Here is a 16,882-nt window from a genome sequence, read left to right as displayed (position 1 = left end):
ATTGTCTATGACCTCCACACTCTGCTGGACATTAAGCATAATGTTCCTGCTAACCTACCATTCCTGATTTACCTGACAAAATTATTCGAAACACTACGACCAGACCAAGCAACACCGACCGTGGTCAGACCCAGTGGAGGAGGGGGCTGTGGGGCGGCGTGCTCACCAGGCTGTGACAGCGTTCATCCCGGCCTCCCACCCCCACTGTCCTCCTGGAGAACCTTCAGCCTCTGGGAAACAAGCCGGAGGAGCTACACTGCAGCATCGGCCCTCAAAGGGACCTTCAGGACCTCAGTGTGTTCTGCTTCACTGAGACCTGGCAGTAACCAAACCCTCTGCACAGTGCTGTACAGCCCCGGGCTTCACTGTATACCACTCAGACACCACAGACAGCACTGGCAAGACAAAGGGAGGCGCTTTGTGCTTCTTTATCAACAGCAACTGGTGCCCCGATGTGGAAGCGGTTTGCAAGTCCTGCTCATTCCTGAAGATCAAGTGCCGCCATTCTACCTGCCCAGAGAGTTTCCCTCAGTGCTGCTCACTGCAGTTTACATCCCACTGGGGCTCCAGCTGCAGCTGTGCTGGACGAGCTCTCACACTCCCTCACTTATCAGGTGACCTCAGTTAAGCCTGTGAGGGTTCAGGGCTGATGCCTTAGGGGGGACATTGAGATTGGGCCTGTGTTTCCACTCGCGTCCCTTTTTAAGATGGACCACAGAAACTCCAACACAAAACAGGTGAAACAAACGGATGAGCTTTTATAAACATAATGCAAACTAAGTTTGCACACTTACCTCAGCTACAAAAGTTTAATTTAAAGCCATCAATACTGAAGCCATGTGATGCTGAATTATTATTAATAAATAAATGTCTGGGTGAATCGATAGGCAGCGGTGAGCTGAGGAGAGGACAGCTTTACCCCAGGCCTGCTTGTGCATCACGCCTGGCAGCCGTCACATCACAGACATCTTCAGCCTGTGCCCGTCTTTGTGCACTGTGCCCGTCTTTGTGCACTGTGCCCCTGTGCTTTAAGAAGACCACAGTCGTGTCTGTGCCGAAGAAAGCTACTGTTTCCTGCTTAAACAGCTACCGTCCCGTCAGTTTAACCCCCACAGTCCCTGGAAAGTCTGGTCACGTCCTACATCAACCTCAACATGCCCTCAGTCCTGGACCCACTGCAGTTTACATTCTGGTGTATCAGATCAGTGGCTGATGCCGTCTGTCTCTCCCTGCACACTGCTCTGGACATTTAGGAAAGAAGAACACCTACGTCAGGACCCTTTCTTGAGGAGATGAAGAACTTTGCGAGCAGGTGAACCTTCTAAATGGTGAACTCCAGGAACACCATTCAGCGCTTCGAGCCGACCTGAACCGACTTTGTCGATCCAAAAAGAAGTCGCCACTGTAAAGTCTGTTACCGATCGACGTTCCAAGATCCTGGCTGGAGTTAATAGGGGTCTGTTATCTCTGGATAGTAAGATTACTGAGATTGAGGAGCATGGACAGGGTTGTGGAACAATGGAGTGTGGGGGTACCACTTTGGGGAAGGGGCCCAGCAATCACTCAGCCCTCCTCCATGTGCGAATGACATGGGAAATAACTGGACCACCAGAGGCCGAGAGATTTTAATTTAATGGGCGAGAAAGGGAGAGAGGTTAGACAGTGGGGAATGACGTATCCTGCTTTGATGAGGAGCCAGACGCTGGGGAGGATCGATCCAACTCCAAATAGGCCTGAGGGTGAAAGCGTGGTGGTGCAGTTTAAAATCTGGGAGGGCGACACCCCCATCTAACCGTGGATTATAGTGTAATGTTTAACAGACGGCCTCTTACCGCCCCAAAGAAATGCCGAAATGACAGACTTATGGAAGCCCAGTGTCTCGGTGGAGGAGGAAGCGGAAGTAAGGAACTTACTTTTTACTGTATTTTAAAAAAATTTACAGTCAAACAATGTATTAAATACAGAAATATTTTGTATTTACATTTACGGTTCTTTTTCTATATTTGAAACAGTATTTTACTTGATTGTTTTTACGGTATTTTTCCATCGCCATTTAAGGTATGTTTACCATATTTTTTACGGGCATTTTTTTACAGCGAACATAATCAATCAATCAGACTCCAACCTCTTCACTATGGGTTAAGAACAAAGAGCCGTCTAGGGACACCAGGGACAAAGTTGTAGAGCTGCACAAGGCTGGGATGGGCTCCAGGACATCAGGCAAACAGCTGACTGTCAATCTCTCTCGGACTGGGGCTCCCACGGAAGGACCTGGTCAATGACCTGAAGAGAGCTGGGACCACAGTCTCAAAGGTTACCATTAGTAACACACTATGCCGTCATGGATTAAAATCCTGCAGCGCGCGCAAGGACCCCCTGCTCAAGCCAGCACATGTCCAGGCCATCTGAAGTTTGCCAAAGACCATCCGGATGATCTAGAGGAGGCATGGGAGAAGGTCCTGTGGTCAGATGAGACCAAAATATAACTTTTTGGTATAAACTCCACTCGCCGTGTTTGGAGGAAGAAGAAGATTAAGTACAATCCCAAGAACACCATCCCAATCATGAATCATGGGGGTGGAAAGATCATGCTTTGGGTGTGCATTTCTGCAAAGGGGACCAGACGACTGCACTGTATTGAGGAGAAGATGGATGTGGCCATGTACCACGAGATTTTGGGCAACAACCTCCTTCCCTCAGTAAGAGCACTGAATATGGGTCGTGGCTGAGTCTTCCAGTATGACAATGACCCAAAACACACAGCCAGAGCAACTAAGGAGTGGCTCCGTAAGAAGCATGTCAAGGTCCTGGGGTGGCCTAGCCCATCTCCAGACCTGAACCCAATAGAAAATCTACGGAGGGAACTTATTTCGGGCTTGTTGGGTCCCAGCTCCTTAATATGGATTTTTTCCACCATCGTCCTTCTTGCAAAAGGGTAATTCAATAACAATCTCACCGAACTTGCCTGAAGCTGCCCCTCAACTGTCGTCGACGCCATTATCGCTCTCTGACTGACTGACTGACCTGAGCGATCTAAAACTTTCCCGCATTTTCTGTAGCTGGGGCGAAATTTCCAGCGCCCCAAAACCATTTAATTCGGCGATACTGATAGGCGAAATCTTTATTATATTCGCCAAGCAACCATACACGATTGGCTATTTCGCTGCACTTCTGAGCAAGAAGAGAAATGATTGGTGGAAATCTGTTGGTGGAAATTCACTGTTGAATGAAAGTCAGTTGGTGGAAATTAATGTTGTTTAAATAATTCAGATTGCATGTAGGCACATACTAAAGTAAAACTGACATTGATTAAAAAAAAATATATATATATATTTTTTCATATATATATATATTTTAAGGGGCGACATGGTGGTGCAGTGGTTAGCACTGTTGCCTTACACCTCTGGGACCCGGGTTCGAGTCTCCGCCTGGGTTACATGTGTGTGGAGTTTGCATGTTCTCCCCATGTCGTCGTGGGGTTTCCTATGGGTACTCCGGTTTCCCCCCACAGTCCAAAAACATGCTGAGGCTAATTGGACTTGCTAAATTGCCCATAGGAATGCATGTGAGAGTGAATGGTGTGTGAGTGTGCCCTGCGATGGGCTGGCCCCCCATCCTGGGTTGTTCCCAGCCTCGTGCCCATTGCTTTCTGGATAGGCTCCGGACCCCCCGCGACCCAATAGGATAAGCGGTTTGGAAGATGGATGGATGGATATATATTTTATTTTTCCCCCCACTGGGAGGGCGGCGCCCGAGCGCCCCCTATGGACCAGCCGCCACTGCTAAAAAACCTGCCACTTGCAGCTAAAAAACAGCCCAAGACTTCTTAATAATACCTGAGCCTTAATGGTCTGCTCCTTACCTGTTAATAAAGTGTTATGAATCATTTGATAAATTAGTAAATAAAAAGATTCACTTAAAATCAAATTTACAAATGTATAACAAAGATATATCTTACTCCTTTCTTACAATGTATTTACTAAAGAGCTTGCAAATGCTCAACTGTATCTCAGTTCAGAGTTACTGTTTACTAACCCATTGTTTTATATTTACAAGTGATTTAAGAGCTGTTTTATAAATACCAGGAGCAAGATATGACTGTAGTGCATTTATAAATGTTTGTGAATCAATCTTTCTATTCATTAATATATTCCTTAATGATTATAATAATTAATGAGAGTTTATTAATGATTAAGGAACAGACAATAAAAAAAAAACCTTTCAAGTTGTAAAAAGCTCATCTGATTCAGACGATGTCGTGGTTTTGTTATAAATTTTGTTCTGTTTATACTTGTCCATGTATTTACTGATGTTAGAGGTACAGCAGCTTGTTCACATCATTAATAACCTCTGTTGTCACCCCATAGTTCAGACCACAGAACGACCTGTAAAGATCTGCGAGTTTGTGTTCATCTACATTCTGATTGTCACAAACAATGATGACTGGAATCGGAAAGAGCACCTTGGTACAAACCAGCTGTTTTTTCACACTTTTTTATGCTTAAACTTTCAGATCTGTTTATGTGTCAGAAATACTCTTGTCAAGTCAAAGATTTAATATCTATTATAAATAATAGTATTTGATAAATCAGCTGCCCATAATATTGCACTTGAGTTTATTTATTTATCTAACTGACTGTCTCCCTCTGTTTAAGTATTGCATAATATCGCACTGAACACCGCAGCAATTTCCTGATGTTGTAAACCTGCTCAACATTTGGCAATAAAGTCCATTCTGATTCTGATTCTGATTCTGATTCTGATTAAAAATCAATATCAATGAATAAACTAAATGTTTAAATAATGAAAAACCAAATGATACATCAACATGCATGGCTCTTTGAATGTATGTATGTAGCTGTGTGACTAATGATTTTCTCTCTACCTTTCAGTCAAAACCCGTAAATATGTAAATTTCTCAGGGGCTTTTGCTCTCCCTCTCCTGAATTCTGCTGCCCTGGCTGTAGCATTAAAACTCAAAGCAGGTAAATACACAAAAATTTTGAGATTTTTCTCCTGCATATTTAGTGTTTCTATGTAAACATAAGAGTGCGGCTGAATTATGTTTATATGCATTACTGTAGTTTATTATCTGTCACTAGGGTGACATTCATTCAGATTTCATCCAGACTGTGCGGTTTTCCAGCCCCCCCTCTGCACTGCTGTTGGGTGTCCTCCTTTTAGCCCCTTATCCTCCTTTTAGCCCCCTTATCCTCCTTTTAGCCCCTTATCCTCCTTTTAGCCCCGTATCCTCCTTTTAGCCCCTTACCCTCCTTTTAGCCCCTTATCCTCCTTTTAGCTCCTTATCCTCCTTTTAGCCCCTTATCCTCCTTTTAGCCCCTTATCCTCCTTTTAGCTCCATTATCCTCCTTTTATCCCCTTATCCTCCTTTTAGCCCCTTACCCTCCTTTTAGCCCCTTATCCTCCTTTTAGCTCCATTATCCTCCTTTTATCCCCTTATCCTCCTTTTAGCCCCTTACCCTCCTTTTAGCCCCTTATCCTCCTTTTAGCTTCATTATCCTCCTTTTAGCCCCTTATCCTCCTTTTAGCCCCTTACCCTCCTTTTAGCCCCTTATCCTCCTTTTAGCTTCATTATCCTCCTTTTAGCCCCTTATCCTCCTTTTAGCCCCTTACCCTCCTTTTAGCCCCTTATCCTCCTTTTAGCCCCTTATCCTCCTTTTAGCCCCTTATCTTCCTTTTAGTCCCTGACCCTCCTTTTAGCCCCTTATCTTCCTTTTAGCCCCTTATCCTCCTTTTAGCTCCATTATCCTCCTTTTAGCCCCCTTATCCTCCTTTTAGCCCCTTATCCTCCTTTTAGCCCCTTATCCTCCTTTTAGCTCCATTATCCTCCTTTTAGCCCCTTACCCTCCTTTTAGCCCCTTATCCTCCTTTTAGCCCCTTACCCTCCTTTTATCCCCTTATCCTCCTTTTAGCTCCCTTATCCTCCTTTTAGCCCCGTATCCTCCTTTTAGCCCCTTACCCTCCTTTTAGCCCCTTATCCTCCTTTTAGCTCCTTATCCTCCTTTTAGCCCCTTATCCTCCTTTTAGCCCCTTATCCTCCTTTTAGCTCCATTATCCTCCTTTTATCCCCTTATCCTCCTTTTAGCCCCTTACCCTCCTTTTAGCCCCTTATCCTCCTTTTAGCTCCATTATCCTCCTTTTATCCCCTTATCCTCCTTTTAGCCCCTTACCCTCCTTTTAGCCCCTTATCCTCCTTTTAGCTTCATTATCCTCCTTTTAGCCCCTTATCCTCCTTTTAGCCCCTTACCCTCCTTTTAGCCCCTTATCCTCCTTTTAGCTTCATTATCCTCCTTTTAGCCCCTTATCCTCCTTTTAGCCCCTTACCCTCCTTTTAGCCCCTTATCCTCCTTTTAGCCCCTTATCCTCCTTTTAGCCCCTTATCTTCCTTTTAGCCCCTGACCCTCCTTTTAGCCCCTTATCTTCCTTTTAGCCCCTTATCCTCCTTTTAGCTCCATTATCCTCCTTTTAGCCCCCTTATCCTCCTTTTAGCTCCCTTATCCTCCTTTTAGCCCCTTATCCTCCTTTTAGCCCCTTATCCTCCTTTTAGCTCCATTATCCTCCTTTTAGCCCCTTACCCTCCTTTTAGCCCCTTATCCTCCTTTTAGCCCCTTACCCTCCTTTTATCCCCTTATCCTCCTTTTAGCTCCCTTATCCTCCTTTTAGCCCCTTATCCTCCTTTTAACTCCTTATCCTCCTTTTAGCCCCTTATCCTCCTTTTAGCCCCTTACCCTTCTTTTAGCCCCTTATCCTCCTTTTAGCTCCATTATCCTCCTTTTAGCCCCTTATCCTCCTTTTAGCCCCTTATCTTCCTTTTAGCCCCTGACCCTCCTTTTAGCCCCTTATCTTCCTTTTAGCCCCTTATCCTCCTTTTAGCTCCATTATCCTCCTTTTAGCCCCCTTATCCTCCTTTTAGCTCCCTTATCCTCCTTTTAGCCCCTTATCCTCCTTTTAGCCCCTTATCCTCCTTTTAGCTCCATTATCCTCCTTTTAGCCCCTTACCCTCCTTTTAGCTCCTTATCCTCCTTTTAGCCCCTTACCCTCCTTTTATCCCCTTATCCTCCTTTTAGCTCCCTTATCCTCCTTTTAGCCCCTTATCCTCCTTTTAACTCCTTATCCTCCTTTTAGCCCCTTATCCTCCTTTTAGCCCCTTACCCTTCTTTTAGCCCCTTATCCTCCTTTTAGCTCCCTTACCCTCCTTTTAGCCCCCTTATCCTCCTTTTAGCTCCCTTATCCTCGTTTTAGCCCCTTATCCTCCTTTTAGCTCCCTTACCCTCCTTTTAGCCCCTTATCCTCCTTTTAGCCCCTTTTCCTCCTTTTAGCCCCTTATCCTCCTTTTAGCCCCTTATCCTCCTTTAATTCCCCCTTGTTCTCTCTCCCCCACCCCAGTCACACATGAAGTGTGGAACACCCCCACACACATACTACGGAAGCCGACAGCGGCTGTGCTCGATACGATGCATGACATTCCCCCCCCCCCTCGTTTTTGAGCCTTAGTCCCCCTTCTTGCACACAGCTGTCCCCCTTTTCAGGGTCACGCCGGTTGTCACCCTGTCTGTCACTTACTGCTCAGTTACTGACCTCAGCTCTCAGTGATTTTTGTGATGATGTCATTTCAGACACAGGAAAACAGCCACTCGATCTACGGCTGATTGTCCTGATTTCAGGGTCTGTCTTCCTCTTTAGCTGGTTTGTTGTACAGATGTCTGCATACTGTAAGTATAACAGAGATATGATGCATAATTTTAATACTTAGAAATATGCAAGTAATCATTAGTTATTACCCATTATCATTACCCATTACTTATAACCTGGGAGTTACGATAAACTCCAAATTGCTGTGTTACTATTTAAAGCTCTAGCATAGTTAATTGTATGTGGTTTGTTAATTACAGGTATGGACAAAATAGACACGTGAGTAGACATTTTATGTATTACATGTAAAAGCTATTTTTGGATGAAATGGAGTAAATTTTGAAGAAAAATTCATCCATCCATCATGGTGAGACTGGTACCCGTCACAGGAAGCACAGGGCAAAAGGCAGGGGGCACCCTGGGCAGGATGCCAGTCCATCATAGAGCAAACACACATTCACATTTGATGGGACATTTAGAGATGCCAGTTGGTCCAACCTCATAATGTGGGACTGGGAGGAAACTAGATTATCTGGGGGAACATGGGGAGAGCATGTGAACTACACAGACCCCAAGTCGGAGGGTGTGAGGTGTCAGTGTTACCCACTGAGTCACCATGTAAACTACACAGAGCCCAAGGCAGGAGGTGTGAGGTGTCAGTGTTACCCACTGAGTCATCATGTAAACTACACAGAGCCCAAGCCGGGGAGTGTGAGGTGCCAGTGTTACCCACTGAGTGACCATGCAAACTACACAGAGCCCAAACCAGAGCGTGTGAGGTGCCAGTGTTACCCACTGAGTCACCATGCAAACTACACAGACCCCAAACCAGAGGGTGTGAGGTGTCAGTGTTACCCACTGAGTCACCATGTAAACTACACAGAGCCCAAGCCGGGGGGTGTGAGGTGCCAGTGTTACCCACTGAGTCACCATGCAAACTACACAGAGCCCAAACCAGAGGGTGTGAGGTGCCAGTGTTACCCACTGAGTCACCATGGAAACTACACAGAGCCCAAGCCGGGAGGTGTGAGGTGCCAGTGTTACCCACTGAGTCACCATGCAAACTACACAGAGCCCAAGCCGGGGGGTGTGAGGTGCCAGTGTTACCCACTGAGTCACCATGCAAACTGCACAGAGCCCAAACTGGGGGGTGTGAGGTGTCAGTGTTACCCACTGAGTCACCATGTAAACTACACAGAGCCCAAAGGGGGGGTGTGAGGTGCCAGTGTTATCCACTGAGTCACCATGTAAACTACACAGAGCCCAAGGGGGGGGTGTGAGGTGCCAGTGTTACCCACTGAGTCACCATGCAAACTACACAGAGCCCAAGGGGGGGGTGTGAGGTGCCAGTGTTACCCACTGTGTCACCATGTAAACTACACAGAGCCCAAGGGGGGGGTGTGAGGTGCCAGTGTTACCCACTGAGTCACCATGCAAACTACACAGAGCCCAAGGTGGGAGGTGTGAGGTGCCAGTGTTACCCACTGAGTCACCATGTAAACTACACAGAGCCCAAGCCTGGGGGTGTGAGGTGCCAGTGTTACCCACTGAGTCACCATGCAAACTACACAGAGCCCAAGCCGGGGGGTGTGAGGTGCCAGTGTTACCCACTGAGTCACCATGTAAACTGCACAGAGCCCAAACTGGGGGGTGTGAGGTGCCAGTGTTACCCACTGAGTCACCATGCAAACTACACAGAGCCCAAGCCGGGGGGTGTGAGGTGCCAGTGTTACCCACTGAGTCACCATGCAAACTACACAGAGCCCAAGGGGGGGGTGTGAGGTGCCAGTGTTACCCACTGAGTCACCATGCAAACTACACAGAGCCCAAGTTGGGGGGTGTGAGGTGCCAGTGTTACCCACTGAGTCACCATGCAAACTACACAGAGCCCAAGTTGGGGGGTGTGAGGTGCCAGTGTTACCCACTGAGTCACCATGCAAACTACACAGAGCCCAAGGGGGGGGTGTGAGGTGCCAGTGTTACCCACTGAGTCACCATGCAAACTACACAGAGCCCAAGTTGGGGGGTGTGAGGTGCCAGTGTTACCCACTGAGTCACCATGCAAACTACACAGAGCCCAAGCCGGGGGGTGTGAGGTGCCAGTGTTACCCACTGAGTCACCATGCAAACTACACAGAGCCCAAGGGGGGGGTGTGAGGTGCCAGTGTTACCCACTGAGTCACCATGCAAACTACACAGAGCCCAAGGGGGGGGTGTGAGGTGCCAGTGTTACCCACTGAGTCACCATGTAAACTACACAGAGCTTAAGCCGGGGGGTGTGAGGTGCCAGTGTTACCCACTGAGTCACCATGCAAACTACACAGAGCCCAAGGGGGGGGTGTGAGGTGCCAGTGTTACCCACTGAGTCACCATGCAAACTACACAGAGCCAAAGGGGGGGGTGTGAGGTGTCAGTGTTACCCACTGAGTCACCATGCAAACTACACAGAGCCCAAGCCGGGGGGTGTGAGGTGCCAGTGTTACCCACTGAGTCACCATGCAAACTACACAGAGCCCAAGGGGGGGGTGTGAGGTGTCAGTGTTACCCACTGAGTCACCATGCAAACTACACAGAGCCCAAGCCGGGGGGTGTGAGGTGCCAGTGTTACCCACTGAGTCACCATGCAAACTACACAGAGCCCAAGCCGGGGGGTGTGAGGTGCCAGTGTTACCCACTGAGTCACCATGTAAACTGCACAGAGCCCAAACTGGGGGGTGTGAGGTGCCAGTGTTACCCACTGAGTCACCATGCAAACTACACAGAGCCCAAGCCGGGGGGTGTGAGGTGCCAGTGTTACCCACTGAGTCACCATGCAAACTACACAGAGCCCAAGGGGGGGGTGTGAGGTGCCAGTGTTACCCACTGAGTCACCATGCAAACTACACAGAGCCCAAGTTGGGGGGTGTGAGGTGCCAGTGTTACCCACTGAGTCACCATGCAAACTACACAGAGCCCAAGTTGGGGGGTGTGAGGTGCCAGTGTTACCCACTGAGTCACCATGCAAACTACACAGAGCCCAAGGGGGGGGTGTGAGGTGCCAGTGTTACCCACTGAGTCACCATGCAAACTACACAGAGCCCAAGTTGGGGGGTGTGAGGTGCCAGTGTTACCCACTGAGTCACCATGCAAACTACACAGAGCCCAAGCCGGGGGGTGTGAGGTGCCAGTGTTACCCACTGAGTCACCATGCAAACTACACAGAGCCCAAGGGGGGGGTGTGAGGTGCCAGTGTTACCCACTGAGTCACCATGTAAACTACACAGAGCTTAAGCCGGGGGGTGTGAGGTGCCAGTGTTACCCACTGAGTCACCATGCAAACTACACAGAGCCCAAGGGGGGGGTGTGAGGTGCCAGTGTTACCCACTGAGTCACCATGCAAACTACACAGAGCCCAAGGGGGGGGTGTGAGGTGTCAGTGTTACCCACTGAGTCACCATGCAAACTACACAGAGCCCAAGCCGGGGGGTGTGAGGTGCCAGTGTTACCCACTGAGTCACCATGCAAACTACACAGAGCCCAAGGGGGGGGTGTGAGGTGCCAGTGTTACCCACTGAGTCACCATGTAAACTACACAGAGCTCAAGCCGGGGGTGTGAGGTGCCAGTGTTTCCCACTGAGTCACCATGTAAACTACACAGAGCCCAAGTCGGGAGGTGTGAGGTGCCAGTGTTACCCACTGAGTCACCATGTAAACTACACAGAGCCCAAGTCGGGAGGTGTGAGGTGCCAGTGTTACCCACTGAGTCACCATGCAAACTACACAGAGCCCAAGCCGGGGGGTGTGAGGTGCCAGTGTTACCCACTGAGTCACCATGTAAACTGCACAGAGCCCAAACTGGGGGGTGTGAGGTGCCAGTGTTACCCACTGAGTCACCATGCAAACTACACAGAGCCCAAGCCGGGGGGTGTGAGGTGCCAGTGTTACCCACTGAGTCACCATGCAAACTACACAGAGCCCAAGGGGGGGGTGTGAGGTGCCAGTGTTACCCACTAAGTCACCATGCAAACTACACAGAGCCCAAGTTGGGGGGTGTGAGGTGCCAGTGTTACCCACTGAGTCACCATGCAAACTACACAGAGCCCAAGTTGGGGGGTGTGAGGTGCCAGTGTTACCCACTGAGTCACCATGCAAACTACACAGAGCCCAAGGGGGGGGTGTGAGGTGCCAGTGTTACCCACTGAGTCACCATGCAAACTACACAGAGCCCAAGTTGGGGGGTGTGAGGTGCCAGTGTTACCCACTGAGTCACCATGCAAACTACACAGAGCCCAAGCCGGGGGGTGTGAGGTGCCAGTGTTACCCACTGAGTCACCATGCAAACTACACAGAGCCCAAGGGGGGGGTGTGAGGTGCCAGTGTTACCCACTGAGTCACCATGTAAACTACACAGAGCTTAAGCCGGGGGGTGTGAGGTGCCAGTGTTACCCACTGAGTCACCATGCAAACTACACAGAGCCCAAGGGGGGGGTGTGAGGTGCCAGTGTTACCCACTGAGTCACCATGCAAACTACACAGAGCCCAAGGGGGGGGTGTGAGGTGTCAGTGTTACCCACTGAGTCACCATGCAAACTACACAGAGCCCAAGCCGGGGGGTGTGAGGTGCCAGTGTTACCCACTGAGTCACCATGCAAACTACACAGAGCCCAAGGGGGGGGTGTGAGGTGTCAGTGTTACCCACTGAGTCACCATGCAAACTACACAGAGCCCAAGCCGGGGGGTGTGAGGTGCCAGTGTTACCCACTGAGTCACCATGTAAACTACACTGAGCTCAAGCCGGGGGTGTGAGGTGCCAGTGTTTCCCACTGAGTCACCATGTAAACTACACAGAGCCCAAGTCGGGAGGTGTGAGGTGCCAGTGTTACCCACTGAGTCACCATGTAAACTACACAGAGCCCAAGTCGGGAGGTGTGAGGTGCCAGTGTTACCCACTGAGTCACCATGTAAACTGCACAGAGCCCAAGCCGGGGGGTGTGAGGTGCCAGTGTTACCCACTGAGTCACCATGTAAACTGCACAGAGCCCAAGGGGGGGGTGTGAGGTGTCAGTGTTACCCACTGAGTCACCATGCAAACTACACAGAGCCCAAGGGGGGGGGTGTGAGGTGCCAGTGTTACCCACTGTGTCACCATGTAAACTACACAGAGCCCAAGCCGGGGGGTGTGAGGTGCCAGTGTTACCCACTGTGTCACCATGTAAACTACACAGAGCCCAAGCCGGGAGGTGTGAGGTGCCAGTGTTACCCACTGAGTCACCATGTAAACTACACAGAGCCCAAGCCGGGGGGTGTGAGGTGCCAGTGTTACCCACTGAGTCACCATGTAAACTGCACAGAGCTCAAGCCGGGGGTGTGAGGTGCCAGTGTTACCCACTGAGTCACCATGTAAACTACACAGAGCCCAAGTCGGGGGGTGTGAGGTGCCAGTGTTACCCACTGAGTCACCATGTAAACTACACAGAGCCCAAGTCGGGAGGTGTGAGGTGCCAGTGTTACCCACTGAGTCACCATGTAAACTGCACAGAGCTCAAGCCGGGGGTGTGAGGTGACAGTGTTACCCACTGAGTCACCATGTAAACTACACAGAGCCCAAGCCGGGGGTGTGAGGTGCCAGTGTTACCCACTGAGTCACCATGTAAACTGCACAGAGCTCAAGCCGGGGGTGTGAGGTGCCAGTGTTACCCACTGAGTCACCATGTAAACTGCACAGAGCTCAAGCCGGGGGTGTGAGGTGACAGTGTTACCCACTGAGTCACCATGTAAACTACACAGAGCCCAAGCCGGGGGTGTGAGGTGACAGTGTTACCCACTGAGTCACCATGTAAACTACACAGAGCCCAAACCGGGGGGTGTGAGATGCCAGTGTTACCCACTGAGTCACCATGCAAACTACACAGAGCCCAAGGGGGGGGTGTGAGGTGCCAGTGTTACCCACTGAGTCACCATGCAAACTACACAGAGCCCAAGGGGGGGGTGTGAGGTGTCAGTGTTACCCACTGATTCACCATGCAAACTACACAGAGCCCAAGTTGGGGGGTGTGAGGTGCCAGTGTTACCCACTGAGTCACCATGTAAACTACACAGAGCCCAAACCGGGGGGTGTGAGATGCCAGTGTTACCCACTGAGTCACCATGCAAACTACACAGAGCCCAAGGGGGGGGTGTGAGGTGCCAGTGTTACCCACTGAGTCACCATGCAAACTACACAGAGCCCAAGGGGGGGGTGTGAGGTGCCAGTGTTACCCACTGAGTCACCATGCAAACTACACAGAGCCCAAGCCGGGGGGTGTGAGGTGCCAGTGTTACCCACTGAGTCACCATGCTGCATATATTATGGGAAGAAAAGAGACAAACTGTTTTTATTATAATATTGCCAGAAGCAGAACTTCTTCTGGATACGCAAATGTATTTCTGTGTAATATAATGTCACTTCTGGTTTTAACCTAATTTCTAGCTCTTCATAGGCTCTATGCTGTCCTCTCCTGAACTCCGCATTCCATATCATCACACACAGCCATTATTTGCTAGTTTATTATAATTAATTATGACATGATTTCAGTGTTGGTTGTAGAACGTAACACTTTAAACACAAAAGTCTGGTTATTGAGGGATAAATGAAGGCAAATTAAGCATCATCACATAAAATCTGACTACGCTCTATTATAATAACTGAATTAGGGCTACCTCTGTTGATTCTCAATAATCAAGTAATCTGCCAAGCAACCTGATGATTCATTGAGTAATCAATTATATCCATCTATCCAACCAACACACACACACACACACACCTACAGGCAATCCGGTAACTCCATTTAACCTCAGCATGTCTTTGGACTGTGGGGGGAAACTGGAGCAGGCTTGCACAATGTGTTAATTTCGACATGGTGTTTCATACACATACAGTTGTTACATAACAAGGACCTTGATTGTCTGCTGAGTTCAAACCATTAGCAAGTTGAGCTAAAATGTATTTACTCAGTAATAGGAAACAAAACTTTGTGATTTTAATGATGGTTCCTTTTCAACGTTAGCATTGGGGGTGGGGAGGGGAGCAGTGTGTGGCTCAGTGGGCTAAGCCTCTGTGTCTGTGATTAAATGGTCACCAGTTTGAGCTCAGTACGTCTGTGGCTCCTTCAGCTCGTCCCTTAACCCCCACCTCCCTGGGTGCTGCTGTGGGTGGCTGCCCTTCACAGCCAGCTTGCTGTCACCTACAGAGAGCAAGATGGGGGGAGGGGTAAAGGAAATTTCCCCAAGGGGATTGATAAAAACTATCAATTGTCTAGGATATGCTTTAAAAAATGTCATGTAAAGCTCCAAAAATCCATAGAGACGACGTTGAGCGGGAAGTGATTTGTTGGCATCTTTTTGTCGGTTGGCACAACTTACAGCAACGCGACCAACTTATCTGACAGACTCTGTTAGTAGATGAATTCTGTGTGGCTGTATAGTTAATATTCAACTCCTAAATATCGCAAAAACATAAAATATTACAATGTTAACCTGAATGTCTTCTTTTAAGTTATTCTAATTGCAGTTGTGCTGTGGTGATATTTAAGTTCTGCTTTGCAATACTGACAGTCATCTGCTCTTTTCATTCCCTTTTAATGTGAAGAGCTTCCACACACCTGATGCTTTCACCTCCTTAATTGTTCCCCCATCTGCTGTGTGCCGCCTTCCTTCAGCTATATTGCTGAGTAACAGGGAAGGAAATTTTGAATAAGTGCTTTTTTATCATTGAGTAATCAAGTTTAATCGAGTAAAGGTAACAGCTGTAAACTGTGTTGTCTTTTCCTTAGAATAAAAGAAGCAGTCACCCAGATCAGAGATGTTGATCCAGACCAGGTAGGTGTCCAGGATACATCTGCCCCTCTGCTTGGTGTCCTGGGGCCTGTTTCCCTACATCAGTCTGACCAGCTTCCCTCAGATTATTATACATAATTGTGTCTGTAGCAGATCTGTGTCCCTTGTGCTCTTCCTCCTTCCCTGTAAGTGTGGAGTCTGTTGAGGTAGAGGAAGAGCCCTTATTATGACTCCAGCACTCAGGAACATGTCAGTACATTCTCCATGGTCACAGCCTCCTGCTGTTAAACATGGTAGGGAAGGCGCTCATATGATACTGTAACACAGACACAGGCTGATTTAACAAAAGAAACATTTTGGTGGCACTGCTGTGTTCATCCCAGTGAAGCTGTCTGTCAGCCTCAGTCACGCTCTGTACAGCCAAAGAGATCCTGCCATGGGCATCATCGCTGGCCAGGAAGTATGTGCAGCGTTGGTCCCCTATCATAGCACACGCCTCCCTCCTTCACCAGCAAAATGTCCAGCACCAGTCTGCTCTGGGGTGGCATGAGTCGTAGTGCTGTGAGCTCTTCGTTGATCCTGGTCATGGCATCAATGGTGGCATTAACAGACAGTGCTAGACGATAATGGATAATCTCTAGCTGATTCCATACTTACGCCAGGTCACACTGGGAAACATAGCGTACCAGAATCTGAGCCACCTGCTGTGTGTCTGGTGTTCCGGTGGGGGGAGGAATCATCTTTACTAGTCTCCCTTCTTACCTGTCATGCATGATGTTGGTCAGGGTATCGGATGGAGACATAAGCGTTGAGCTGAACTGGAGAAATAGTTCAGCTGAAGTGCGTTCGGCCAATGAGTCATTAATTTCCATGTTGATAGTCTCTGACTGAGTCGACTGTGGATATCATCTGAAAAAGGCTAGTTTCATAGTATTTGTTTATAATCTGTATCTTATGTCTTGTATAATGTGAAGGTTTGTCACAGCTTGGCTTTCTTTTGTATTCTGATTCACCCACTTCAGAGAACTTTGAGGAAATTGGATGAAGAAATTTATTTAGGCATTATACTAAATATATTAAATGATACATTACAGAAGCTCATTAAAATCAGTAAAATTTGCGCTCTATTTCACAGTATGAGAAAATTACGAAGCACAAATCATAGCGCTAACTATTTTAAGCATCTGTAAAAGAAAGACTATATGATTATATTCCATAGACATCGATTCGTTCATTCGTTCATTCTGACAACATTAAATCATTAACATTAAAACATTAAAAGTGCAGAAAGCAAGAAAGTGATGTGTGTGGCTGCTTGGTGAGAACAGGATCAAAGATTTCAGTAACTGTGTCGCTTGTGACGTTTGCGTAGTGAATTTCCAGGGCATCTGATTTCAGAACCTGAATCAGATTCAAGATTCAGATTGAATTCAGA

At 48.2% G+C, this 16,882-nt stretch overlaps 1 protein-coding gene across 3 annotated transcripts in view; it reads left to right on the top strand.

Annotated features, from left to right (window-relative positions):
* LOC125704419 (uncharacterized) overlaps nucleotides 1-13,007 on the top strand; it is a 38,773-nt gene extending 25,766 nt beyond the window's left edge. Inside the window, exons 15-25 of one of the 3 annotated variants that reach the window (XM_048969954.1) lie at nucleotides 4,368-4,466; nucleotides 4,893-4,985; nucleotides 7,638-7,733; nucleotides 7,914-8,810; nucleotides 9,687-9,873; nucleotides 10,061-11,438; nucleotides 11,690-11,752; nucleotides 11,815-12,002; nucleotides 12,190-12,377; nucleotides 12,440-12,565; nucleotides 12,817-13,007. In XM_048969954.1, coding sequence (XP_048825911.1) covers nucleotides 4,368-4,466; nucleotides 4,893-4,985; nucleotides 7,638-7,733; nucleotides 7,914-7,936 — 311 coding nt within the window. In that variant the 3' untranslated portion in view covers nucleotides 7,937-8,810; nucleotides 9,687-9,873; nucleotides 10,061-11,438; ... (3 more) ...; nucleotides 12,440-12,565; nucleotides 12,817-13,007. The other 2 variants (XM_048969953.1, XM_048969952.1) reach the window with 2 other exon arrangements.
* The last annotated feature ends 3,875 nt before the right edge of the window (nucleotides 13,008-16,882 follow it).

This window comes from Brienomyrus brachyistius, chromosome 12, assembly GCF_023856365.1.
Source record: "Brienomyrus brachyistius isolate T26 chromosome 12, BBRACH_0.4, whole genome shotgun sequence".
Taxonomy (NCBI): Eukaryota; Metazoa; Chordata; class Actinopteri; order Osteoglossiformes; family Mormyridae; genus Brienomyrus; species Brienomyrus brachyistius.
This window is presented reverse-complemented; position numbering and strand designations above follow the sequence as displayed.